General features: G+C 61.1%; 1 protein-coding gene across 1 annotated transcript; it reads left to right on the top strand.

The window, feature by feature from the left end:
* The first annotated feature begins 1,695 nt into the window (after window positions 1–1,695).
* On the top strand, window positions 1,696–25,835 carry RTN4R (reticulon 4 receptor). Its single transcript, XM_005670955.4, has 2 exons — window positions 1,696–1,982; window positions 24,155–25,835. Exons 1-2 carry the CDS (start codon window positions 1,961–1,963, stop codon window positions 25,552–25,554), a joined length of 1,422 nt encoding a protein of 473 aa, XP_005671012.1. The 5' UTR covers window positions 1,696–1,960; the 3' UTR covers window positions 25,555–25,835.
* The last annotated feature ends 681 nt before the right edge of the window (window positions 25,836–26,516 follow it).

The raw sequence follows: 26,516 nt of genomic DNA, 5'->3' as shown, positions 1-26,516 counted from the left end.
CTGACCTCAGCCAGTGCCACATGGCTTGTTATGTGGTCTGAAGTGGCCCTGTGGGGGAGAACCCTTCCTGATCTGGGAGCCCAGCATTCAGAGATCCTGGGGGAAGGGCTGGCATAGGGAACAAGCCTTAGCCTCCTGCTGGCTCTGGGAAGCTTGGCCTCAGGCTCCCCAGCTGCCTCCCTGTTGCTGTGGGAAGGATTCACCCATGGCACCCAGCACCAGTGACCACTGGGGAGGCGGCTGTGGGTATATGGCCGGTGGGGGCGGGGGCAGGCACAAGTCTACAGGAGCTGGGGAGGGATCTTGGCTCCCCCTCACCTCCCATGTGCCTGGGAATTGAATGTACTCCACAAGAACCTGGACAAGGGCAACAGGGATGCAACAGGCAAAGGTGTGGTCAGGGCCACAGTACAGCAGCCAAAGGGGTCTGGGCAGTGTGGCCTCCACACCAGCCGGAGGGTCAACCTGGCATGGACACCGCCATTGGTCTCCATCCCATGAGTCTGCCTGTGATTCTGTGCTCAGGTGGGATTACTGGGCTCAGAGAGGCGGAGGCAGAGTGCACCAGGCTTCTCGGTCACCAGATTCCTCAGCTTCACATCACCCAGGGGACCACCAAGCCCTCAGCCAGGGTGTTCCAGTCACAGGGAGGGGCCTGCCCTGGGCACAGGATCCTACAGACTGGAATCAACTCTGCCAGCCAGTCCCCCATCCACGTGGCCCTCTTACCTGCAGGGCAGGCTCAGAGAGGGCCAGATCCTGCGGTTAGCTCTCCATCCTCCTCCATGAGCAGGGCAGCCTGCAGGGATGCTGGCCTGGCAGCTGGCTGAAGACTCTGGGATGCACTTAGAAGCTTCTCTGTGAGGCCAGACAGATTCCGAAACAGGATACGGAGGTGGGACACCTGTGCAGGTGTGCCTGGGATGTAAGTGTGTGTCACTGGGTTCTCTGGCTCTAGTACCTGGTCTAGCTTTGTGGATGGGGAGAGTACTAAGCAAGTGGGCAGAAGATCCCATTCCACAGGAGGGATCAAGTAGGGGGACACCTGTGGAGGTAGGGGCAGGCCTGTGTCTGAGTCCCCTTTCTGGAGTGGTGCAGAGAGGGCCACAAAGACAGCTGGGGATCTCCCGGAAGTCTCCGGAGCTTTGAGCCTGTTTTCTACCTGAAAAATGGAGCAATGCTACCCCAGCAAAGGGTTGCTGGGCAGGGGAATTTGTTGGCCTCCAGGGTTTACTGAGGCGAGGAAGGGCGTGGGCCAGGCAGAGGCGCACCTCGCATTCCCAGGCCTGTGGACAAAGCCTTTCCTGGCAGCTGGCCCCTCCGGGACCCCCAAAGGCCCGCAGCTTGGGCCACCACGCCCTCCGTCTGCACCCCCAGCCCGCTCGGGCCGGGCCGCCATCCCCGCTGCAGCCTGCAGGGGCCGCCGCCTCTTTAGAAACGCGCTGCCTTTGTCCGGGGCCGCGCGGCGCCACTGCACCGGACGGGCTGTGCTCCTCCAGAGCTCGGCCAGCGACCCCAGCCCGCGTCCCGCCCGCGCCTCGCCCGCGCTCCGCCCGTGCCGTGCGCCCCGCGCCCCGCGCCCCGCGCCCCGCGCCCATCCCGCGGGCCCGGCCCGGCCCCGGCCCGGCCAGGCGCGCGCAGGTGGGCGCCCCGCCCGCCGCCTGGCCCCGCCCCTCCCCGCCCCCGCCCCGCCCGGCCCGGTCGGCGGGGACCTGGCGGAGAGCTCGCGCGTCAAACCACATGATCCCATAAAACATTCATCCGCTCCCGGCCCGCCACCCTCGCCTCCGCGCCGCCGCCCGCCAGCCCAGCCGACCGGGCGGAGCGCGCAGCCTCGTCCCGCGGCCGGGCCGGGGCCGGGCCGGAGCGGCGGCGCCTGGATGCGGACCCGGCCGCGGGAAGACGGGCGCCGGCCCCGGAGCGACTTTCGGTCCCCGACGCGCCCCGCCCGACCCCTAAGATGAAGAGGGCGTCCGCTGGAGGTGAGTGCCGCGCCCGGGCCAGCCGGCGGGCGGGGACGAGGGCGGCCCCTCGCGGAGCCGCGGGGCGCGCCCGGGCTGCCGAGGCTGGGGAGGGTTACCGCGCGGCCGCGAGGCCACCGCAGTGCCGCCCCTGCCCCGGGAGGGCGGAGCCCGCGGCAGCAGGAAAAGTTGCCGCTTCCCGGGAAAGTTGGCGGCGGCGGCGGGGCCAGCTCCCAGGCTCGGGTGGGGACTAATGGCTGGAAGGGTGGGGTCCTGCCTCGGAGCGCCCCGGCCGCGGAGGGGTTAATGAGCAGGTCTGCAGAAACACGGGCGCGGAGCAGGGATGGAGGTGTCCGGCAGCCTCCATCCTTGCCCCCGTGGACTCAGATCAAGACCTCTCGTTTTTCTGGGATCAGACCGCCGCAGGAAGAATGGGGGCGTTGGCGACAGTACAGGGCGTGGGGGGCGGGGCTGGCCCAGAGCTGTCCCCCTAAGGGGGCGGGCGAGGAGAGGTGCAGCCAAGCCCCGGCTCTATCCGCAGCCTGAGGGCCCCTGCGGGCTTCCCTGGGGGCACCAGAGGTGGTGAAGCTCCAAGCACCCCCTCCCTGGCAGCTCTCATGGGACCCTTCCCCCTACCTGGTGTGAGGTCCTGAGAGTGGGTGCTGGGGATGACTTCCTGGGGGGAGTTGGGCATGCCCTGCCTGGAGGGAGCTTCCCTGCCTGCCCCCCTACCCCCGCCCCCGGGTGCCCTGTTCATGTGCCCGGTGCCGCAGGCTGCACACGTTTTTTCGCACGTGCACGTGTCTACAAGGGCTGCACACTTGCACACCGCATGTGCACACAGCATGCCAGGCTGCCCCGTGTGCACGCGCACACATGCTGTGGGTGCACATCCATGTCCTCGCCCCCGCCTGCACGCCCACAGCCATGCATGCACTTAGCATGCCTGCTGTGGTCTCCATGCTTGGCACATGCCGAGGTCCCTCAGAGGGACCTGTTCCTGTGCCTCCATGCACATGTGTAATGGGGGGGGTGCTCAGAGCTCAGAGGACTGAGAAACCCATGCCCTGGGATTCTCCCCTCCCAGCCCGTGTGTGTGTGTGTGTGTGTGTGTGTGTGTGAACTCGGTATGCGTCTGCACGTGTGTGTCTGTTCGCGTGACCATGTGTGCCTATGAGCACATCGGCATGTGTCTCTTTGCCTCCGGGCGTGGGTATTCCTGTGTGCCCAGCCAAGCCATGGCCAGGTTCCACCCAGATCTGTAGCAGAGGCCCAGGGAATGTATGTTGGAGGCTAGTTCAGTGATCCATTCCATGGCTTGAGAAGAGGGTATCTGAGGCCCCCCCCTGCCCCCATTGCTAGGGCGGAGGTGGCCAATGGGAGCTGGGACCCACCTGGACAGGGCAAGGCCATTTCAAACCTCCAGGTCAGTACCATGACAAACAGGCCAGACCCCGGGTGTACACCATGGTCTGCCTCTCGGTCTAGCTTAGGACAGGTGTGTGCCCACCTCCTGGCTGACCCAGGGTGACCTTAGGTGACATCCCGGTGCCTGGGTGTCCCCATGGAGAGAGCCTTCTTGGTGAGGGGCTCTGTAGTGTGCCCCCTGCCTTGCATGCTGAGGAGGGGTCTGAAGTCAGAGTTTTGGTGACCCACCCTCACTCACTGTGGTGAGGACCCCAGGCCAGGGCTTAGGGAGGCAGGACCACAACCCTGCTCCCCGCCCCCCCCCATCAGTGTCCTTGTCTGTAGAATGAGGACAAGCAGGTCATCCTTGTAGGGTGTGTGGGGGTGAAACAGAGGGGTGGGTCCCATGGGGGGTGGGGGTGGGACTGGCCACTCCTCTTCCCTAAGCCCTCAGTCTTTCCCTCTGCAGAGTAGGTACTTTCCTGCTCTTGCTGCAGTAGAGGTGAGGAAGGAACAGCTCCCATGCGAGGGTCTAAGTCAGGTGGGCACACCCAGACTCCACCTGGCAGAGGGCCACTCACAGACCCTGATTCCCAGGTTTGGAATGGCCGAAGAGTAAGAGCTTGGATATGGGTCCTGGCTCAGTCACAGACGGTGGTATGACCTTGGGTGTGACAGTCAACCTCTCCGTGCCTCGCTCTCCCCTACTCATCACATGGGCCAGTAATCGGGCCTCCCTTTGGGGTTGTGGGACACTTAAAGGGTGAGGCTCCCATGGAGTTCTGACCCCAGTGCTTCTGCTTTCAAGATACTCAAGGCACCACCACCCTACCTGACTCAGTGGTTCCCACGCAGGGAAGTCCTGGAGCCCTCACACTGTCAACTGGACCTCCTTCCTAACCGTTTGCAGATGGGAAAATAATGGCCTGCAGTGGCCAACCAGGGAGTTGAAGAAGGGGGTGGGCAGATGGGGAGCAGGAAGGGAGAGGGAGCACTGCAGGAGGTGCGAAGTGTGCGTCTCCTCCCCCCCGCCCCTGCCACCAACTGGGGCAGCGTCTTTGCTCTGCCCAACACAAGCTGGGAGCCTGTGATGCCCTGAGTCTCAGTTTCCCCATGTGAGGACCAGTGGCCAGTTGGGCACCCTTCGGTCAGGATGGGCTTCCTGTGGTCATGGAGGAGAGGTGGGTGGAGGCTGCAGGAGGAGAGCCTGGCCCAGTGGGTCTCAACACGCAGGAGGGCTGGTAGGAGTCTGTAGGAGATGTGCTTGGACCACGGAAAGCAGAGGAGGCCAAGGGTTGCCCGGGGCCCTCTTTGGGGCCTATGGTTTGTTTGCTGTTGTTCATCGCCAGTGACAGACTGTGAGGGGCCAGGTGTGTACAGCCCTGCCCCTCAGGCTTTCTGGACTCCGACCTCACCCTCCTTTTGCTGCCCCAGGACAGCCAGCATGCCTGGCTGGCCCCTGGCGCTCCCTGCCCCGGCCTGCATCTGTGGCTTTGTTGTGCAGACGCCTGTGGCAGCTGGTGCAGCCCAGGAGTGGCCCGGCTGGTGGAGGCAGGAGTGCACCCCCAGGGCCGTGTTTCCTGCTCTCCTGGGCCTGTGGCCAGAGAGTCTCCCCAGAGGCTCAGCCTGTGCATCCAGATAGGGGTCAGGAGCTTGGGACATAGTGAAGGGGTTTGCTAGAACCAGGGAACTGGCCGTGGGGACAGTGACAGTGAGTGTGGGAAGGAGTGAGTGTGAGCAGCACTCCTGCTCCGGGCCCCGTCCTGGGGTTCCTGAAGGCTCTTGCCTCTGCACAGTCAGGGAAATTCAGGTGTCCCTTCGCCCTGGGCTCTGATCTCTGACCCCTAGGCAGGGCTGCCTGACCCTTTGTGGTCTGCCCGCTCCTGTGCCCCCCCCCCCAGCTGCCCAAGCCCAGATGTTACATTCGCTTCCACTGAGACACCAGTTCTCACTCACTCACTCACTCACTCACTTACTCACTTATTCACGGTCTGTCAGACCCCCTCTAAGCCATCCAGATGAAGGGATGTGGTCCTTGCCCACCTGAGTTTACAGGACAAAATGCTTTAAAGGACAGGTGGCCACAGAGCTGAAAATGGCAGCCTAGCCAGAGGGCGGGCAGGCTGTCCATACCCTTGCCTCTCCCTGTGCCAGGGTGGGAGCATGTGGGCCCTACCAGGCCCCACCACGCCTGGTGTTCTATGCTGCAGTTTCTTCCTTCGTCGCTGTATTTTAAACATTTTGCACGTCGGGAACTATTCTTGGGTTACCATGCGTTTGCTGGTGTGTGTGGAATCCCTTCCTGAGGATGTGCCGTAATTTATTTATCAAAACCTGCCTTGCCTCTCTCACTTCCTATGGTTGTGCAGCTGGACACCCAGAGATGTGTCCTCAGTACAGGCCCTGCCAGGTCCCCTGGAGGCAGAGCCATATGCCCCACCCCCAGTAGGAGGCCAGGCCTGATATGGACCCCTCCGAACGTTTTTAGGGTGGGCCCCTCAGGCCTCTCCCACACCTGGGGCCTCTGGGCGGTCTCAGGATTCTGGCTCTGCAGTCTTATGCAGCTGGTGGGTGCTATAGGACTGCCTCTCTGCGGCCCCTTCACACAGCCTCTGTCCTTGTCCTGCAGTGTCATCCTGGCTCCTGCCTCCCAGTGGACCTGCCACCTTGCCCTGCCTGGGAATGGAGAATGGGCCATGGTGGCCCTGTCCCACAGCCTGGCCCCCCCCACCAGCCCAGGACAGGGCAGCCAGCCCAGGAGGTGTTGCTGAAGGGCAGGGCTGTTGGCCGCCCTTCCAGAGGCCGTGAAGAAGTGCTGCATGTCTCAAGACCAGGGTCTTGGGTTGGCCCAGGTGGGCCTGGCAGGTGGTGAGCCCATTCGGACCCTAGCACATGGGGCTGGGCCAGTGGTGACATGATGGGGGGAGCCCAGTGGAGGAACTGGGGTGTCAGAAGCTGACTCAGCTTTGTTCAGGCCGCCGCCTGGTGCCCCGGGGGTTGCTCCTTGGCCTCATGCCATCACGGATCACGCTTCATGGAATTGAGGTTCCGCAGAATGTTGGTGGGGGTTGGACAAGGTTTTGTGGTCACGCAGATTTGGGACTGACTGGTTTAGAGGCGCTGACGGAGCTTCTTTACCGCAGGGTGCTGGGTGGGCAGAGCCTCTCTGGGCGTCTTGTGTAACATGCTTAGGGCCTGATGTGCCCAGGAACCCATTTTGGGAAACGGCGGCTGAGGTCCATTGGAGGGGACCTTTGGGCCCCCAGCAAGGGCCCCAGGCCTGTGTGGGCCATCCCACACAAGCCTGCAGCCAGGCACCTGGTGGGTGGCGGGACCTGCTCGCCTGGCAGCCAGGCAATGTGCAAATTTAACCTTTGGGTTTATGGCTCTATTTCTTTGCAGCAAATGTCACGGGAAATGTCAAGCTGAGGCTGAAGCTGATGGGTGAGGGGCCCATCGAGGAAGGGGGTGGAGTGCTGAGGGGCTCAGGCCAAGGCAAGGCTCTGAGCCCCTCACCTCCTCCTGGGAGCCCTCTCAGATTGCCCTTCAGTTGCTTGGGCCCAGCACCGTGTCCCTGGTCTGTCCCAGCCATTGTGACCTTGTAGCAATGTTGCCTTTATTTACCTCCTGCCAGAGCCCAGATGGGGTGGCTCAGGGACCTGCCAGAATTCTCCGCCCGGAAGTCTGGGCAGCCGTTGGGTCAGCCTGTGCAGAGCCAGTTCACTATGTGACCTTGGACAGCACCGCCCTTTCCTGGTCACCAGAGGCCTTGTCTGTAATGCATGGCCGTCAACAGAGGTGGAGTTCTCTGCTCAGTGCCTTCGTTGCGGGGGAACCCTCTGAGTCTGAGGTGTATGAGGTACTGGGCTCTGGGGGAGGTGATGTGTGTGTGTGTGTCTGTGCACATGTGATGTGCTCATGCACGCGCGGGGCCAGTGGAGGTAAGTGGCTGGTTCCTGGCATCCTGCAGCAGCTCCAGGCACATAGTGGGTGCTCAGCAAAGAGAGAGGGGCAGGAGTTCCCGTCATGGCGCAGTAGTTAACGAATCCGACTAGGAACCATGAGGTTGCGGGTTCCGTCCCTGCCCTTGCTCAGTGGGTTAAGGATCTGGCGTTGCCGTGAGCTGTGGTGTAGGTTGCAGACGCGGCTCGGATGCCACGTTGCTGTGGCTCTGGCGTAGGCCAGTGGCTACAGCTCCGATTCAACCCCTAGCCTGGGAACCTCCATATGCCGCGGGAGTGGCCCAAAGAAATAGCAAAAAGACAAAAAAAAAAAAAAAAAGAGAGAGAGAGAGGGGGCAAAGGGTGGACATGGAAGGTGGGGCAGTATGCTCAAGGCCAGCGGGGATGCACAGCCCCCCAACACTTACTGGCCTCCTGGTCTACCTGGAGGGCCAGCTCTGAAGCCTCAGCCTGGACTGTCACCCAGTTCTGCTCTGGCCCTCAGCTCCGAGGATTGGTTAGCAAATGTCTGCTGCCTCCATGCTATATGCCAGGCCCATGCAGCTGAGAGGAGGTCTCAGGCCCCTGGGCTGCCCCCACCCAGCAGCTCCACACCACCTTCCCCTGCACGTGTGGCTCCGCTCCACTGGGTGTCCTGGGCCCCCTAGATCCAGCCCGTCTGGGGGGTCACCTTTGTACCACCTGCCCCTCCCCTCCCTATATCCCAGCCAAAGGTCCAGAGCCTTGGCCACCTCCCTCTCCCCTTCCCCAAAGGAAAGTCTAGTGTCAACTCTGACCCCTCCCTGCCCACTCACTTTTATCCCCCACCAAGGGCCTGCTGTGAATCGGCCCCCATCCTGGGCCCTTAGACCCCCCTCCCAGCCCAGTGGCCACAGCCACCTATGCCTCCTCGCTGCTATCTTATCTTTTCAGGCTCTGAGATGCTTTCTTAAAACTTGTTGCTGCCCGGCGCCTCCTGCCTAAACTCTCCTGTGTCTACCTACAACCCCCCATGAGGCCTGGACCAGGGGACTCATTCAGAAACATCTCTTTCACTCTGGTCCCTGGTCCCAGAGCCTGGGACACAAGCCTGTCTCTGCCTCCCTCCACCCATGTCCCCGAGCCCAGCCCAGGCTTGCACTAGGGTGCAGGGAGCCACCATGGAGGGTGGCCTGAGGCCATCCAGGGGTCGCAGGAACTGGCAGTCCTGACCCTTGGGGGCGGCCACTGGCCATCAGGTGCAGGCTGGTTGCTCAAGGTAGATGCAGGAGGGCAGCCCCTCCAAGATACAGGTCTGGAAGCAGAGCCAAGGTCCCAGCCTATGGAGTGTGCTCTAGGTAAGGGCAAGCCAGGTCTTGTGTTGGGAGCCTGGGCCTTTGGCCTGGAGCCAGCAGTGCACCTGGCAGGTCACCCTCTTTCTGCACTTCCTTGTCACCCAGATTAAGAAGGAGGAGTCCGTTGTCGGTGCTGCCCCAGGGCCAGCCTCTGGTGGGGACTTGATTGTCCCAGCTTCTAACCCCCTTCCCCTCCTGCCCTGGGCTGGACCTTGCTGTCAAAAAAGAGGCTGGTGAGGGGGCTTCGTGGGGCCCCCAGGTCCAAGGGACCTCAGGTTCCCAAGTCCTTTCCAGCCACCTGCCCTGAGGACACCATGGTGGTGCTCAGGCAGATGGTGGGTTTGGGCCCCTCAGTGCTCCTGGAGGCAGGAGCCTCGCTGAGCAGAGGAGGAACTCTGGCTGGGTTTCCCTTCTTCCCCCAACAGCTCTCTGCACGAGGTCCTTGCCAACCATCCCAAGTGGTGAATTAGTTCATTCATTGAGGACCCACATGAGAACTGGGGCCTGGGGGGGCCATGGTGGGATGGGGGTGGTAGGTATAGGCCCCAGGCAGCTTGGGGCCCAAGTGGGGGTCTCCATGTCTTGGTGAGAGGCCGAGGCCCAGGGGGGCCCAGGGCGGGCAGCATGGCGCTGACTTGGAAGGAGGGTCACGGTCCCTTTGCTCTCACTGTGTGGAGGTTTTACCCACGGGAGGTGACTCATGTTCCTGCCTGGTCCTCACTGGAGTCCAGGCAGCTGGAGGGTGGGCCACATGCCCCCTGAGTATGGCCTCTGGCCCAAAAATATTTCCTGTCCCCAAAGATGTGGCTGGAAGCAGAATTCCAGAGACAGACCGGTCCTGGCTGACCACCCTGACACACTGGGCACAACATCAGAGCAGTCCTGGGAGAGCTCTGGGTCCCTAGGTCACCCAGGATGCCCCGCACCCAGCTCTCTCTCCCACCTGCCCCCACAAGCACACCCCAGCCAGGAACCTGGGAATGGGCCCTTTGCCCTGGCCCAGCCTCACCCTCCCAGAGCCCTGCTGCGATATCCCTCCCACACCTCTGCACGGCCTGGTTGAGGCCACCCTGCTCTCTAGGGACTTGTCTAACCGCCACTCCTCTTAAGAGCCCAGAACTGGCCAGTCACACCCATCCAGCCCCATTTGTAGGCTCCCAGGGCCTCCTGGGGGATAAAGCCATGTAAGGCAGTGGCTGGTGAGGCTGGTGGGGACCAGGCTCTTAGGTCTCCTTGGGAGCCAAGGAAAGGCCCCCAGGGCCATCCGAGGAAGCAGCAGGACTGTCATTGTCGCTCTGGCGGTACATAGCCTCTACCCCATCGCATGGTGGCCTTCCCGACATGACAGGGACTGATAGAGGGGCCCCAGGGGCCCTGGGGCTGTGGTTCCTGAGCAGCCCAGCAGGTGACCCCCTCCTCCCTTGAAGGGGACCCTCCCCTTCCTGGTGGGGTTAGCCATGCACCACGAGGAACGCTCCTGGTGAGGGTAGAGGGTGGCCTTCCTCCGCGAGTGCTTTCTGGCATTGCTTTCAGGCCAGCCCCATGCTGGGGAGCAGGGGCCTCAAGATTCTTGGGACACACTCTGCCCCCAAGACTCACCAGTCCCGGGGAGACACCCAAAGCCCATGAGGTCCCAGGAGGGAGAAGTCCTAATGTGGGTGCCAGTGTGCCAGTGAGCAGCCTGAGGTCTGGGTTCCAACCAAGACCATACTGGCCTGTATCTTAAGGACGTATCAGAGATACCGGCCAAGGGGGAGGGGCTCCTGGTGGGACTAGAAGCCCAGAGACTCTGGACAACCCGCTGCATGGTGGGGGTGAGGTGGGGTAGCTGGGTCGCTGGGGAGGGAGAGGAGGCGGGGGGGTGGGGTCAGATGAGATTGTGGGGCAAAGCAAGGTGCAGAGGGAGGGGTTCGAGAGCCCAAGCTGGAAGGATGGGGCGGGGGCCGTGGAGGTGGACAGTAGCGTGCCCCAGCAGGAGGTCAGCCTGCTGCTCTGTGCTCTCGACCGTGTGACACGTGGTCCCTGCATTCCGGCCGTGTCCAGGCTGTCTTTCATCTCCTGCCTCAGCCCCAATTTATGTCAGGCAGAGGCTGACATGGGGACAGGTGTGACAAGTGTCTGGCTTCCTGTTCGAAAATTGGCAAAAGAAAAACTCTCCCCATAAAGATATTCTATCTACATACCTCCTGGATGTCACCGAGAGGACCCATCACGGCCGAGACAGATGGTGGCCCTAATAGACTCCATTCTTCCCCTGCTGCTGGAGCCGTGGCCAGGCCCCTGGGGGTGGCCCAAGGTGGGTGGGAGTGGTGGGGGGGCATCAGTGCCCCTACAGAGCCCCTCTCCCCTCCCCCAGATCACAGGAAGTCTGACATAACGTGACAACCCTTGCCAGGGCAGGGTCCCTGGTGGGGACAGTAGGTCCCTGGGGTAGGCTGCAGGCTTTCACACCCGGACCCCTGCAGCTCATTTTCTGACACCAGTGGGTTCACTGTCCCCATGTTGCCCTGAGGCTCCAGTGGGGTCAAGGCCTGCCTGGAATGTTACTTGCATAGGACCCCTCAGGCCTAGCTGATGTCCCTTTCCTGCCGAGACCCCCGCCAAGCCCCACTCGCTCTGCTTGATTGCCTGCTCCTGCAGGGGCCCCGGGGGGCTGAGTCCTGTGTTCAGGGTGGGTCTGAGGATGGACACTTCAGCAAGACTGTGGTGGGGCTCTTAGGAGGAGCCCTTACAAGGGAGGTGGGCATCATGGAACAAGGCAGCATTCTAGAGGGGGTGCTGCCTGAGCAAAAGCCTGGAGTGCGGGCCAGGGTCAGGCTGGCCCAGGTGCCAGTATAACCTCCCCTCTGTCAGGGAGCACATGGCTCCACTGGGGGCAACATGAGGTGCTGGGGAGGGGAATGATGGGCATTTCCTGTGCACCCATTGTACGTGCTGGCCCGCAGGGGCCGTGTGGCCTCAACACCCAAGAGGGGGCCTGTCGTCCCCACTTTTCAGTTAAGGGAGGGGTTTGCAAAGGCTATGAGCGCTCCCTGAGCTACCTCCCTGGCGTGGTGAGTGTGGGGTGGGTTTAGAGCTCTTGGAAGAGGTTCCCCTGCTGGAGGATGGCCTCACCCACCCTTCCTCAGGCAAGCGGCTCCCAAACAGAACAAACTAGAAACACTTCTGATTTCCCTGGTTTGTGTGCATTGTTGAAAATTTGGGGAAATATACCAGACTTTTCAGAAAGAAATTGTACTGGTCAGCTTAGGCTGTCTTAACAGAAGGCCACAGGCAGGGCAGCTTAACAACAGAAATATATTTCTCACAGTCTAGAGGTCGAAAGTCTGAGAATAGGGTGCCAGAAGGGTCGGTTCCGGTGAGAGCTTTCTCCCGGTTTGCTGACAGCCACCTTCCTCACGTGTGTGTGCTTGCTTGTGCTCACCTGTGCCCACCTGTGCTCACCTCTGCTCGTGTGAAAACAAGCTCTTAGGAGTTCCTGTCATGGCTCAGTGGTTAACGAATCTGACTAGAAACCATGAGGTTGCAGGTTCAATCCCTGGCCTTGCTTAGTGGGTTAAGGGTCCGGCATTACCGTGATCTGTGGTGTAGGTTGCAGACGCATCTCGGATCTGGCGTTGTTGTGGCTCTGGCATAGGCTGGCGGCTACAGCTCCAAATAGACCCCTAGCCTAGGAAATGCCATATGCCATGGGAGCAGCCCTAGAAAAGGCAAAAAGACAAAAAAAAAAAAAAAAAAAAAAAAACCCCCCAAAAAAACAAGCTCTTAGCTGTGTCTTCTTACAAGGGTGCTAATCCCATCATGCAGCCCTTCACAACCTCGCCTAAGTCTGATCACCTCCCCAGGCCCCACCTTCAAGAAACTCCCCCTCCAACACATGGGGTTAAGGCTTCAGCATGTGGATTTGGGGACACAGAATTCAACCTGTAGGGAAGTGAAACTGCCTTTGGCATCAGGCAGGGCCTCGCCCTGTGGACTCTCCTGGACCTGGACACCTTGGGTAAGACTGTCTCTTACATTCACATGGCGAACGTTTATGGAGCACCTGCTATGCTGTCACCAGCCTCTGTCCTGCCCCGAGGAGCCCACAGCCCAGAAGTGAACAGCAGAAACAACACAGCCCTGTCCAATTGACCATCGAGGTGTTGGGGGAAGGGGCACCGTGGCTGTGGGCAGAGGTGTGGGTGTCAGGGACCCTGGGAGTAGACCCAGTGAAGGGCCCGCAGTGGGGATTTGTCAGGTTTTCAATCTCCCCCTTTCACAGATGACGGACCCAGGCCTGAGAGGCGAAGGTTGCTAGTGGTGCCTGAGCAGAGCAGGGCGACAGGGCTGGACTGGGGTGTCCTGGCTTCGTGAGCCTGCTGCAGCCGTGATAGGGGGCGAGCCACAGCTAGGAAATTGCTGGGCAGGGCCTGGCCCGGGACAGAGGCAGTGGCTGCCCGCTGGTGGGTTGCTGGATGTTACAGAAGCCTGGGACATGGAGCACTGCTCTGAGACGGTTGGGCCCAAGTAGGGGCTGAGGGCACATGGTTCCCAGAGCGTCTTCTTCCTTCTCCACACTGGGCCCCTGGCCTCAGGGGGCCATGCCCTGCAGGCTCCGCGGGAGGGAGGCCTTCCGGGAGTGCAGCCCTTCTCTCCTTTGCCCAGTGGTTATTGAGCGCCCGCTGTTTGCAGCCCTTCATAGAGGTCAGCTACAGATGGGCAAGCTGAGGACCTGCCAGGGCCATGGAGTGGGGGAGCACGGCTGTCTGAGCCTGGCCTGGGCTCGCCCTGGGGACCCTCGAGTGTTGGGCTGGGTGAGGAGGGACTGATGATGTGAGATCATTAGGAAGATTTTTAGGGGAAAAGCCTGGGTAAAGAGCTGTGCGGGGATGTGACAGGCCAGGGATTTGTGGGGATGGGGGACGAGCAGGGTGGCCTGCAGATGCCCCTGCCTCCTGATCGCCTAGCTATGGTGGTCCCCAGTGATACCGTGGGCTTTCAGGGTTTCTCCCCCTGACCCTTCCTTGGCCTCAGGGCATTTGTGCCCTGGGAATAGTGGAGGGTGGTGCCGAGGAAATGAGGCCACCCTTCTGGCCCCACCCCCAGGGCAGCGACCCCCTTCTGCCTGGAGCGCTGCGCATCAGCCTCAGGAAGCAGCCGAAATACACTGACCTGCTTTTCCAGGAGGCAGCGGCGCCTCGTCCTCCCACCCTCGCTGGTGAGAAGCCGCCAACAATCTCCATCCCAAATTGATTTCAAATAAGGAAGAGTTATCACATACAATCATATAGGAATAATTTATCACTCGTTAATAAAAGAGCAATTACTTATTCGCATCACCCCTGCCTGCGTGCCTCGGGTTGGGTACGGAACTGCAACTGGGGCTCTTGTGGAGGCCAGGGGAGGCCAGTTTGCGCTCTGCCAAGGTCAGGGCAAGCCCATTCCAGGGCTGCAGACCCCCTCCCCACAGGCCTGATGCAGGTGGTCCCTTGCTCCTGAGGGTCCCCAGTCTGGGGTCACGGCCAGATTTGTGAACTGGGAGCAGGCAGGGCTGAGGAGGGGCAGGGTGGCTGCCCAGGGGGAGACAGAACTGTGGAAGGCCCTGTGCATAGACAGGATCTTCAGGTTGGAAGCTGTCCCTTCGAGAGTCTGGATTTCAGAAGCCTCTAGAGCCAAGAGCCTGGAGCGTCCCTGGAGGCGGGGGCGTCCTTGGCCACCCTTGGCTGAGCAGCCGCTGAAGAGCAGCCAGACGCTGGGTTGAGCACCGAGAGGTTTCGAGAGCGCTCAGTCCCACTTTCTCCTCCTGCACCTTGGAGACGCCAGCTTCTATCCCACGTTTGTCTCCACCTTCTGGCAGATACACTTTCTTTTCTTTTTTTTTATTTATCTGTTGCTGAGATTTCAGTGCCAAGTATGCAGTCTTTTTAAAGAAATAACACTGTGGTCAACCATATCTTGCTCAAAGCTAAAACCCACCCCCAGCCTCAGAGGCTGATCTGGGGTGCTGGTTTACAGCCTTCCTCTAACTGGCGCTGTTGCCATGTCCCCTGTTTTCCAGGTGGTGACCTTCACAGTTCCATGGCCCCTCCCCAGCCCCCTCTTCTCCAACACACTCACCAGCAAGGCTGTGTCACTATCAGATTCACTCAGTTAGACTCACACCAGGATTTCCTAACCCAGGACATAAAAGGACATAAAAGCCCTTCACCACTTGGCCACAGGGGGTGTTCTGGTGACATTCCTGCCCTTATGTGGTTTTTTGTTTTTCCTGGAGTTTACAGTGGCCTTGTCTTTTTTTCTCCTGTTCCATCTGCCACCCTAGTGTGCTTACTCTTCTCTGTGTCAGGCATTCTGCTGGGTGACTTGTTTTCCCTGGGGGAGGTCTCGCTCCAGGCCTCTGTCCTGCTGTTCTGGCCTGGGCCAGGCCTGCTGTGGCCCCTCACAGCTGCCCCATGACTGCCCTTCACTGCCCAGTGTTCCCTGGGCCCTTTGTTTCCCTCTTTCTGGGTTCATGTCCTGTTTTAGCCCAGGCACACCCCCACCTATATAAGGAAGCCACAGTGAAGAATTATTCTAAGAGCCCTTGAATGTTAGCAAAGCTATTCAGGCTGGATAGGCCCAGTCAGAGTTCCAGGTTGAAAATAGTTTCCCCCGAGTTCTGAAGCCATTGCAGGTTTGTTGTCTTGGGCGCCCAGTGTGCTGTCACGTTGCTTTTTCTCTCGTCCCCCAGAGTTCTGAGATCACACTGTGAATGTCACATGCTGTCCAGGCACCTTCCCAGGGGAAGGCTGGGGCTTCCACTCTGGGAGATTTTCAGGTGGTGTTTCTTTGATAACTCTTTCCTTCTATTTTCTGTTTTCTTTCTGGAATTACCAAAGACAGATGTTGGGTCTCTATTTTTCTTCTGAATGTCATCATTCCCCCCCCTCTTTCTCTTTCTATTTTCCTTTCTGTAAGCCTTATTTGACCTTGTTTTCCAAACCTTCTATTGATTTTAGGGGTAATTTTAACAATTCTATTTTTAACTTCCAGGCACTCTTCTTATTTTCTGATGGCTCCTTGTTCATAGCACCCTGTTCTTGTTTTAAATCCTCTCCTGTCCCTACGAGGATGCTGATCAGATTCCCCCTAGTTTGTTTGCCGCACTGTCTCTACTTCCTCTAGAGTCATTTCCGCCCTTGTCAGCATTGGCACCTTTCCCAGATACCTGGTTTCCTCGTAGCATTTGCTGGGGAAGCACTGACGGTGGTGGCTGCTCTGTTGAAAGTGGGCTGGTCGACTGGCAGGTGCTGGGTGATCAAGTGCAGTGCTCCGGATGCCGCTGGACACCGTGGTGGAGAACTTCCTCTGGATGTTTCCACAGGGACAGCCTGCTCCTGCCCCTCTCAGCAAAGGCTGCATCACCATTGCCACCATCCTCTTGGGTCTGGGGTGGGGTGGACCCAGGTCCCTAACACAGTGGTGGGTGGTGGGGAGGGGCCGGCCGAGTGTGCCTGCACCACGTGCAGAGCAACAGCCACTTGACTCCATGCCAGGCATGGCCAGGGGTCTCTTGGGAGGCCCTCCAGCCTATATTGAGCTCCACGCCTGCTTCCTCCACCAAGAGGTGTGTGGCCTAGGTGTGTCTGCATACCTCCCACCCAGACACAGCCTCTCCTGCACAAAGCAGGGCAGCCACCTGAGAGGGGCTCCTCACCTGAGAGGGGGCTGACCAAGGCCCGAGGGGCAGGGGGCCCACACCAGCCTCTGTGAGGCACTTGGTGGGTTCGAGGCCAAGGAAGATGGGGACTGGCTGCTTGTTATCCTCATGTTGCTGGTTTGAAGACAGTCTCCCAAGCCACTTGGTGAGGGCATATGGAGCTGGTGTCTGAGGCCAGGGGTGCTAGACCCAAGAGCCCAACCCAGGCAGCCCAGGGAATAGAAGCTTGGGCCGAGGGTTAGGCTTTCTAGGGGTCAGGGAGCCCAGTGGGGGCTCAGCAGCTGACCTGCTCAGGGAGGCTGCTTCCCCTTCCAGTTCCTGGGCCCCTGGGGCTCAGGGTCTGCCCTGGTCACCTGGTGTGGCAGGAGGTGGGTCTTGGACCCTGTCCCCTAACCTTGCTGGTGCCCCACAGTCACCTCACCTCAGGAAGCCTCAGTGCCCTTGTCTGAGAAGTGGGGTTGGTGGGTCATTCCCTCACTGCCCTGGGGGACAGGGTGAAACCTCCAGGAATGCAGGACATCTGTGCCTTGGGCATTCTAGCAGAGCTAAGGGTCCCATCTCTCCCCGCCTCCCTCCCACTAGTGCTGGGTGTATGGAGGCGGATGGACAGAGCCTTTCTGGGAGACAAGCTCGTCCAAGAAGGCCCGACACAGCCTCAAGGTGCTGATGTTGGAATGTCAGGGCTTTCTCCCGTCTGGCCAGCACTGGCCCCACTCACTCACCTCTGTGGTGGTGAGGGTTTCACCATAGCCCCTCCAGGCCAGTCCAACCACCCCAGGACCATGTGCCCTCCTCTGGGGCTCTGGGGCCAGGTCCCACAGAGGGTGGCTCGCTGGCCCACTAGCATCACGCTATCCACTTGGGCTGGGAGGAGGGGACACAGCAAGTCAGCTTTGACGCACTTCCCAGGATGTCATGATTCAGCCCTTGGCTGACAGACTTTCCCATTCAAAAACAAAGAAATGGTAAATGTGGGACAATGTGGTCCAGGAGAGACAGGTGCAGGGTCTCCTTGCAAACAGGCTTCCCTGGACTATCCTGTGGACCCATGGCCACCTGGACTCTGTGACTGGTGACTTGAATGAGAGCATCCTAGGCTGAGGGTCCCAGGCCCCCCCCCATTGACTCCAGCCAGGAGTGCTCAGCGGGCCCTCCCTATAATCTTGGTGGGTGCTGCCCCCACCCTCACTGTCCCAGCTCAATTTCAAAACCCCCAGGCAACCTGCTGAGATTAAACCCTCTGGTTAAACCCAAGCCACCCTGGTGAGGAGCATTTGCCAGAACTGGGCTATCCTGGGACAGCGAAGGTGGGCTCCAGTCCAGCTGCCCCCACCCCCACCCAAGCAGGGGTAATCCTAAGCAGCCAAGAGGCAGGATGGCTGGTCCCTGAGGGTGAGCAGACAGGGGCCTCTGGAGACCTACATTTGTCTTTCTACAGCCAAATAAATCCTGCTTAGGCAGCGGCCAGTCCCTGCCTTGTTGGCAATGTTGACAAGTGTCGAGGGCTTGGGGACACAAGGGGGTGTGCCTGCCCATCACCTCCCGCCACAGAGGAGAGCAGGCCCCTCTGCCCCGGCTCCTGGAAGGGGCTCCAGGTCTGTTGTCCAGCTGACTCCCCTCTGTGTCCTGATCACACAGGCCCAGCAGCACAAGTCCCAAGAGTGCATCCCTACTGAGTACTCCCTGAGTGTGTGCTCTGTCTTCAAGGCTGATGCTCTGGGCCCCTCAGGGACAGTCAGCTTCGTGTAGTCGGCAGATGCAGGCCTCCAGGAGGAAGGGGAATGGGTTTGGGGGAAGGCAGGACCCAGCCCTGTTGGCTCTGCCAGGTGAGGCGTCCAGTCCTGGATGGAAGCTGGCAGTGGTCAGGGTCAGGGCGGCAGTGGGAGGCCCCAGGCCCTGGCACCGGGAGTCCCCCTTTCCCAAGCCTCCCCAGGGTAGGGGCATGTTGGCCACTGCCTGGTTTCTCATTAGCATCCTCTGGGGACACAAGCCCACACTGGCCGCCAGATTGAATTAGCCTCGGGATGGTGATGAGCTGGTCCTGGAAACAGAATCCTCCAGGTAATTAGGCAGCGGGTGTTCGTCTGTGGCCTGATGGGGGCTGGGGGCAGGGGTGTCCAGCCTCTGTGGGGGAGGGAATGCCAGGTGGGTCCCTGCTGCAAGTGTGGGTGGTCGGCGTTGGCAGCGTCCTGGGGCTGGACAAGCCTCCAGGTGCTGGCAACCTCAGCCCTCAAAGTGGGGCTCCCTGGTGGAGGCCAAGGGGGTTGGGCATTGGGAGAGGGCACGTGGACTGGATGGGGCAGGGCTCCAGAGCCCTGCAAGCTGGCAGCCCCACCTTCAACCAAGGATGGACTCCTGAAGCCTGGTCACTGGGCCCAAAGTCCTGCCCATTGGGGTCCTTCTTGGACCCTCACCCTGGCACCGGGCTGCAGGGCCCCTCCCTTGATGTCTGCCTATTGTCTGGGGCCAGCTTAGGGCTCTGTGACCCCATAAGCCCCCTATGTGGTACATGCCCACGCCTGGACCCCAGGTGTCACCACCTGGGACCACGTCCTGGGTTCATACCTACAGGGCGCCCCCTCGGGAACACGCTTGTGGAGGAGCTCCACGTCCAGAGCCTCTAGCTCTCGCTGGGCCAGGCTCTCCCCAGCCAGGCTCAGTTCCCTTGTCTTGAAAGGGGCCCAGAGCTCTCTCAGGTGCTGTGTTGACTGGAAGTTTGGGGTTCGGGTGTGGCTGATAGGTAAGATGGGACGGGGGAGCTTTAACTCTTTACTGCCCAGTGAGGCCTTTCAGCGACTGGACACCATGGGGTTGGAAATCCTGCTGGCTCTTAGGTTGTGAGCAAGTGGTCTCCCCACACCAAACCTCATTTTCCTCACCTGTAAAGTGGATACATAAGCTAGACCCTGGGAGAGTTCAGCAGACAGAGGGGCCTGGCCCTGGGGCCCATTTGGGGTCTGCCTGTGCAGTGTGCAGTGGGAGGCTGTTCTCATGGTGACCTCAGGCAGGCTGAGCCCCCAGTGGCCTTAGTTTTCTCCACTGTACGCAGCTTGGCCTGTATTGGGAATGGCTCAGCCCTGCATTCAGTACCCCACACCATGGTGGATCACCTTGCCCTTATGGACATGGCCAGCCCACCCTGCCCTGCCCCTGCAGCTGCCACCTGGGAAAGGTCAATAAGGACCCAAGCTTCCAGGGGCATTGCCAGACAGGGAGCTGGGGACCACACCCCACGAGACACAGGGCCCTGTCGAGGGTAGGCTTCCCCGGGGAGATGTCCACCCTCTTCCCACACCTGGAGCCGGCAAGGGTCCCGGGAATGCCTTGGCCACGTGTGCTGCCCTGTGCACGTCTGTGCATGGAGGACGGACGGAAAGTGGGTGGTGAGTATGAGAAGCAGCAATGACCGAGGGGGACAGATGGACGAGGGGGCGGGCGAGTGAGCCTGTCGCTGGCGGGGGCAGGCGCAGGGGAGGGGTGTGAGCACAGCCATGCCGGTGCCTGGACCCTCTGCAGTGTGGACGCCCTGGTCCCCACTCCGCCCGGAGCTATTTCTGGCCTCGCTGTGCTGAGCTGTGGTCGCCTGTCCTGCCTTGTAACCGCGGTCCATGACTTGACCCTTCATGGGGTGTTCTTGGTGTTTGAGAGAGTCCTGGGCTGACTGATGTGTGGCTGTGCTATAGTGGTCCTACCCTTCCAGAGACAACTGACCCCAGCCTTCCAGGATACATCCCCTCCTAGCCATCGATGGCCCTGGAGGGGGCTGTGTGCCTGCCACGCTCTCCCAGCCCAGGCCCCACTCCCACTGTGGCCATGCAAGAGGACCCCTTCAGGCTCAGGCTGGATGTGCCTCCTGCCCTTATGGGGGGTCTAGGACCCCTTCTCTTGCCTACTTTTCCTCCTGGACTGGCTGCACATGGGAGCTCACTGCCTCACTTGCCTAATCTGTAAAGTGGGCTCATGATCCCAAAAAGGAAATTGATTCTAATGCAGCTACGACTCAGGCCTTTTTATAATGGCTGGTGGACCCTCCTAATGGCCCCAGAAGTGGGTGCTATGGCCATCCTATTGCCTCCAGGAGGCACTGAAGCCCAAGGGCACTGAGCTCATGCTCTGGGCTTCCAAGGCTGCCAGCCCTGTGCAATCTCTCTGGTCCCGCTGGTGGGGGCAGAGGTACACCCCCCCGCCAGGACATTGGTGGAGGGCGGGCTGCACCCCTGCAACCTCAGCCCAGGCTGGTTACCCCTGGAGTGGCTGGGCCAGGGAACCCCCCAAAGGCCTCACAGTGCCAGCAGCCCCTAGCATGCCCTGCTTCTGAGATGCAGACCTCAGCTGCCACCTGCCCGCCACCCACTGGTTCCCAGTGCTCCTGGTGATTCCCCAGAAGCCTCCCACCCCTTCTGGCTCCCCTCCCTCTGCTTCGTCCCGTCCCCTGCCCTGGGCTGCCCAGGAACCGGGGCATAGTGGACTGAGCAGGTGCCTTCAGGCCATGCCCCCAACCTCCTGGGCTTCAGCAGTTGCAGAGAGGAGGTCCTGAGCAGCATCCTGTCACTGTGCCCACAACCCCCAAGGCAGGAGTGGCTGTTCCTCCCCCAGCCACAGCCCTCATGCCCCACCACTGCTCCAGAGCAGACGTGGGCTAAGGTGGGGACTCTCTGTTTTGACCTAGGGGGCCTCTCCATGGGAAGGGCCTGGAGGAGACCCCCTCCTGCTATTCTGTGCTGAGGCCTGAGGAGGGAGGAGGGATGGCGGGGGAGGTACTGGTTTGTATTTGCAGGAAGATGTGGTGGCCCGGGGACCCTCCTGGGGTGAGGTGTGCCTCTCTGTGGCTTCTGTGTACAAGAGCCAGGCAGGGCAGGGCTGTTTTCTCCCTGTGGGGGCCTGCAGGCAAGCTCCGGACTGGGATCCAGTGAGGTTGTGCGGGAGTAGGGAGTGGGCAGCTGGCTGGAGCCAGTGGGCAGGCGGGGCAGGCAAGAAAGGAAGGGCAGGTGAGGGAGGGTACTGCCTGGGGCCCTCTGGAGAATGGGCAGAACCCGCGAGAGTGCAGATCTGGAGGCCAGAGAGGCCTTGAGGCTGAGGGGACTGAAAAGCCAGGGAGGATGAGACCAGGGCGGTGGGTGGGGGTGAGACAAGGGATGGATGGGGGAGCCTTAGGTGAGGGTTGGGAGAGATTAGGTGAGTGATGGGGTCCAGTCCCTGGGGTGGGGCCAGAGGATGCCCTACAACTGCCTGGAGGGGTCCCCCATGTTCCAGGGCCCCTGCTGTGAGCATGAACACATGCCACAAAGTTGGGTTTGATTATCTCATAAAAGATGCCCCCTCTGCTTGCTCAGCAGAGGGGTTGCCATGGAGACCAGCGGGCAGGCCCCAAGGGGGACCAGGCTGGAGCCAATTACTGTGGCTGAGGCGAGGAGAGAGCCCACCGCCGTCCGCTGCGCTGACAGCAGGGCCTGTGCAGAGGGACCAACCCTCAGAAGTTGGTTTCTGAAAAGCAGTTGGCTCTGTGAGAGGGGAGCTGTGACTTTGATGCCCACTTCCTGATGGAACTGAGCCCCGTGACCACTCTGCTGCTTGCCCGCATGGTGTGGCTGAGCCCTGGAGCCTGTCTTGAGACATTCTTAGAGTGGGCACGGCCCCAAGCCCCTGGCTCATAGTCTTTTGGGGCCCAGCTTGTGGAAGACTGGAGGGTGGAGGAGCTGGCTGGTGCTCAGCTGACCCCAACCCAGCCAAGCTTTCAGACATGGCTTCAGGCCTGAAAGCCACCTACTGGTCAGGGAGCAGTGGTAACACAACTTAGTCAGGATGCGGCTGGGTAGTCATGATGGTGGCCGCTGTTAGTTAGGTTGGTGGTGAGGCCGGTGATTTCCTGGGGTCCATCCCACCCTGCCCCCACTTGTCCTCCACCATGACGTCTCGCGGACAGGAAGTGCTGTTTTCACAGCTCAGCTACATCCTGTGACAGCAGTGAGAGGCTGGTGGGAGCTGGCGTGCTCAGGCCTGACTTTCCAAAGGACCATAAGGACAGAGCAGGAGAGGATGCCAGCAGTTTAAATAGAGCAGCCAGCTGAAACGCCCCCGCAAGGCCTCCTGTGCGTGGCCAGCCGGAGAGGGGCACCCAGAACTTGGGGGGTCCTGGGGCTACTGTGTCCCCAGCAGCCAACAAGTGGCCCAGCCCTGGCAGTCAGCAGAGGACAGGGGACAGAGGAGCCTCCTAGGCTGTGGGGATGGTGTTTCCAGCACCTGGGGACCAGAGTCCAGAAGGACAGGATCCTGGTGTCTGCTGAACGTACCAGGCTTCCTGGGCCCTGGGCTTGGGACAGGCGTGTGTGCCAGCCCAGAAAGAGAGGATGGGGGGCCCAAGGTCATGGCTGTGGGTTGGGGAGCTGGCCTGTGGTGCTCTCCTGTCTTCCTCCTGTCTCCAGCCTGCACTTAGGCGGCCTCACATCTGCAGAATCCTGCCCTTAGCTAGCTGCCAAGGAAGGTGTTAGCTGTCAATGCAGGTGTTAGCTGATAACTCAAGTGTTAGGTGATAAGCCATAACTCCCAGGGGGATTCACATTTTAATAGACTCCTCCTGAAGGTGGAAAGAACCTGCAACCTTCAAAGAGGCAGATTTTGTGGTGGGGCGATAGGCAGTGAGCTTAGTGGTCCTGCTGGTGAGGCCAGACTCAATGCAGCACCCCAGGAGGGTCTCTGGCCCTGCCCAGGTTCTTGATGAGGCCACACCATGGGGGAGGGCAGCAAGGAATGCAGCCCCTGGGCTGGGGCAGAACCTGCTGGCAGCACGTCTGGCAGGAAGGTCGAGGGCATCTGTACTGTGCACAGATTGACGGGGAAGGAGTAAGCTCCTCGCTTATTAAGGAGATCAGCAAGGATGAAGCCGAGGGGAGGAGGCTGCAGGAGGTGTTACTGGCCAGTCAGGAAGCCCTAAGCAACTGGGGGGCGGGCTGGAGGAGGGAGCAGTCTTCCTGGGGGGATGCCCAGAGCACCGACCCCCAGCCTTGGACCTGCCTGCTTTCAGGCACTCGGCCTCCTGACCCCATGATGGCAGAGTTGCTCTGGAGCCTGGGGCTGCCGTGGCTCTTTCCTGTGTCCCTCTGGTGAGACCCAGGCCCCTGCAGGAGAGCCATGGGGGCTGTAGCTCTGGGCTCCACCGAGGCCCCTGTGGCTTCCTCTTTATAGCACAGCTCCCATGGAATCCAGGCAACCCTGGGCCTCAGGGGCCCTGGGGGGCCTGGGCAGGGCATGGGGTCTGAGTCAAAGCCCCACCCTTCCTGCAGCCCGAGAGGACCCTCTGGGGGTGCTGTTCCTGAAACTGCCAGAAGCCAGCAGTTGGCTTCCCGGAAGGCCTCTGCGTGAGCTGGCCAGCCTGGTTCTCCGGTGTTTGCTAGGGGCCTCTCTCCCACCCTGGCCTGTGGGCTGATGGGGCAGGACCAGGCCAGGTCAACACTAGGAGGCACAGGGACAGCAGGCAGGCCCACAGGGCTCTGTGTTCACCTGAGGCCTGGGAAGAACAGGTGTGTCCAACCCAAGAGGCGTTCACATGGGCTCGGTGGTGACCGGCTAACCCTGAGTGGTGGGGCTGCAGGCATGTTAGCCCTGTGTTTGAGTGCCAGGAGGGGTGACATGGGCATCTGCAGGTGAGGTTTCCAGTGTGGAGTGTGTGGCAGGGTTTTGCTACAGCAGCTTCCGTGTGGTGGGTGGGGCGGGGTCACAGCACCTGAGTTCCCAGGGATGGCAATACAGCCTGGGCCCCATCACAGCCCTCCTATACAACCGCAAGCCTCATAGGACCCCCTGCCCCCTAATTGCCCTCTGCTCTGCCCACAGGGAGCCAGCTGCTGGCCTGGGTGCTGTGGTTGCAGGCGTGGAGGGTGGCAGCACCGTGCCCGGGCGCCTGTGTGTGCTACAACGAGCCCAAGGTGACCACAAGCTGCCCGCAGCAGGGTCTCCAGGCTGTGCCTGCTGACATCCCAGCCGCCAGCCAGCGTGTCTTCCTGCACGGGAACCGCATCACATACGTGCCAGCCGCCAGCTTCCGTGCCTGCCGCAACCTTACCATCCTGTGGCTGCACTCAAATGCACTGGCCCGCATTGATGCCACCGCCTTCGCCGGCCTGGTGCTCCTGGAGCAGCTGGACCTCAGCGACAACGCACAGCTGCGTGCCGTGGACCCCGCCACGTTCCGCGGCCTGGGCCGCCTGCACACCCTGCACCTGGACCGCTGCGGCCTGCAGGAGCTGGGCCCTGGCCTTTTCCGGGGCCTGGCTGCCCTGCAGTACCTCTACCTGCAGGATAATGGGTTGCAGGCACTGCCTGACGACGCCTTCCGCGACCTGGGCAACCTCACGCACCTCTTCCTGCACGGCAACCGCATCCCCAGTGTGCCGGAGCGCGCCTTCCGGGGCCTGCACAGTCTCGATCGCCTCCTGCTGCACCAGAACCGAGTGGCCCACGTGCACCCGCACGCCTTCCGTGACCTGGGCCGCCTTATGACTCTCTATCTGTTTGCCAACAACCTCTCGGCACTGTCTGCAGAGGCCCTGGCGCCCCTGCGTGCCCTGCAGTACCTGCGGCTCAACGACAACCCCTGGGTGTGCGACTGCCGGGCACGCCCACTCTGGGCCTGGTTGCAGCAGTTCCGTGGCTCCTCGTCTGAGCTGCCTTGCAGCCTGCCCCCACGCCTGGCTGGCCGTGACCTCAAGCGCTTGGCCACCACCGACCTGGAGGGCTGCTTCGTGGCTGCCGGGCCGTCCCGTCCTTTCCGGACCGGCGGGCCTGCCGACGAGGAGCTGCTGGGGCTGCCCAAGTGCTGCCAGCCGGATGCTGCAGACAAGGCCTCGGTGCTGGAGGCTGGGAGCCCGGCCTCAGCCGGCAATGCGCTTAAGGGACGTGTGCCATCTGGTGACAGCCCACCTGGCAACCGTTCTGGCCCTCGACACATCAACGACTCCCCCTTCGGGACCCTGCCTGGCTCAGCTGAGCCCCCTCTGACCGTGGTGCAGCCAGAGGGCGCAGAGCCCCCGGGGCCCCCCACCACAGGCCCGCGCCGGCGGCCAGGCTGTTCCCGAAAGAACCGCACCCGCAGCCAGTGCCGTCTGGGCCAGGCGGGCAGCGGGGGCAGTGGGGCTGGCGAGGTGGAGGGCTCGGGCGCCCTGCCCAGCCTCACCTGCAGCCTCGTGCCCCTGGGCCTTGTGCTGGTGCTGTGGACGGTGCTTGGGCCCTGTTGACCAGCCGCCGACCGCAGGGCCTCTCTTCAGCAGCCAGGTGTGTGTACATATGGGGTCCCTTCCACGCCGCCAGCCAGCACCGGGCAGCAGGCCCTCCCCGACGGCGCCTTCCGCCCACCTGCCCTCCCGCCCCATCTCCACCCCATCATGTTTACAGGGTGTGGTGGGGGCGTTTGTTCCAGAACGCCGCCTCCCACCCGGATCGCGGTATATAGAGATATGCATTTTATTTTACTTGTGTAAAAATATCGGATGACGTGGAATAAAGAGCTCTTTTCTTACACTGTGGCCTCTCAGGCTGGGGGTGCTGTGAGTGGTGAGAGGTGGGGTGGGCCCTGGGTGCAGCCCATGGCAGTCAGATGCCCAGGAATGGAAGGCAGCTGCCAGGTGATACAGCCTGGGCTGCCGGCACCTCAAACCTTTTCAGCCTAGCACCCATGGTGGCCACCGGGGACATACATGGTGCTCGGCACCCCACCCCCTAACCACAAAGACTGAGGTCAGTGTGCCTCGGCCCCTTCCATTCAACTGGGCTGACAGCAGTGTCTGAGAGAGGTGTGTTCCTGACACCAGGCCCACAGGAGCCAGACGAGGCTGCCTTTGCAGGGACACCTGCTCTGGTAGGCCTGGCAGGGGCCATGTGCCACCCTCACCCTCTCACATCAGAGCCTCAGGCTTGCCAGCTCAGTCGTGTGCCCAGGGTGCCTTGTACCTACACCAAGCCACACACATGTGCGCCACAGGCAGGACAGAGACCACACGTGTGCACACAAATAGTGCAGCACAGGCAAATATACACACATGCACATTTTCTCAAGGCCTGGACATGAGGACTCAGGGACCACAGGGAGAGAGGTTGTGTGGCCGTCCTGCCGTCCCCTCAGATCAGGGGCCTGGGGGCTTGAGAAGAGCTGGGGGAGGGACTGGGGGAGCATTGCTGGGGGAACCAGATGGCCGTGGGG

Source organism: Sus scrofa, chromosome 14 (assembly GCF_054392235.1).
Source record: "Sus scrofa isolate SSC_HxYL_T2T_F1_AM1 chromosome 14, Sscrofa_HxYL_maternal_Yorkshire_Landrace_v2.0, whole genome shotgun sequence".
Lineage (NCBI taxonomy): Eukaryota > Metazoa > Chordata > Mammalia > Artiodactyla > Suidae > Sus > Sus scrofa.
This window is presented reverse-complemented; position numbering and strand designations above follow the sequence as displayed.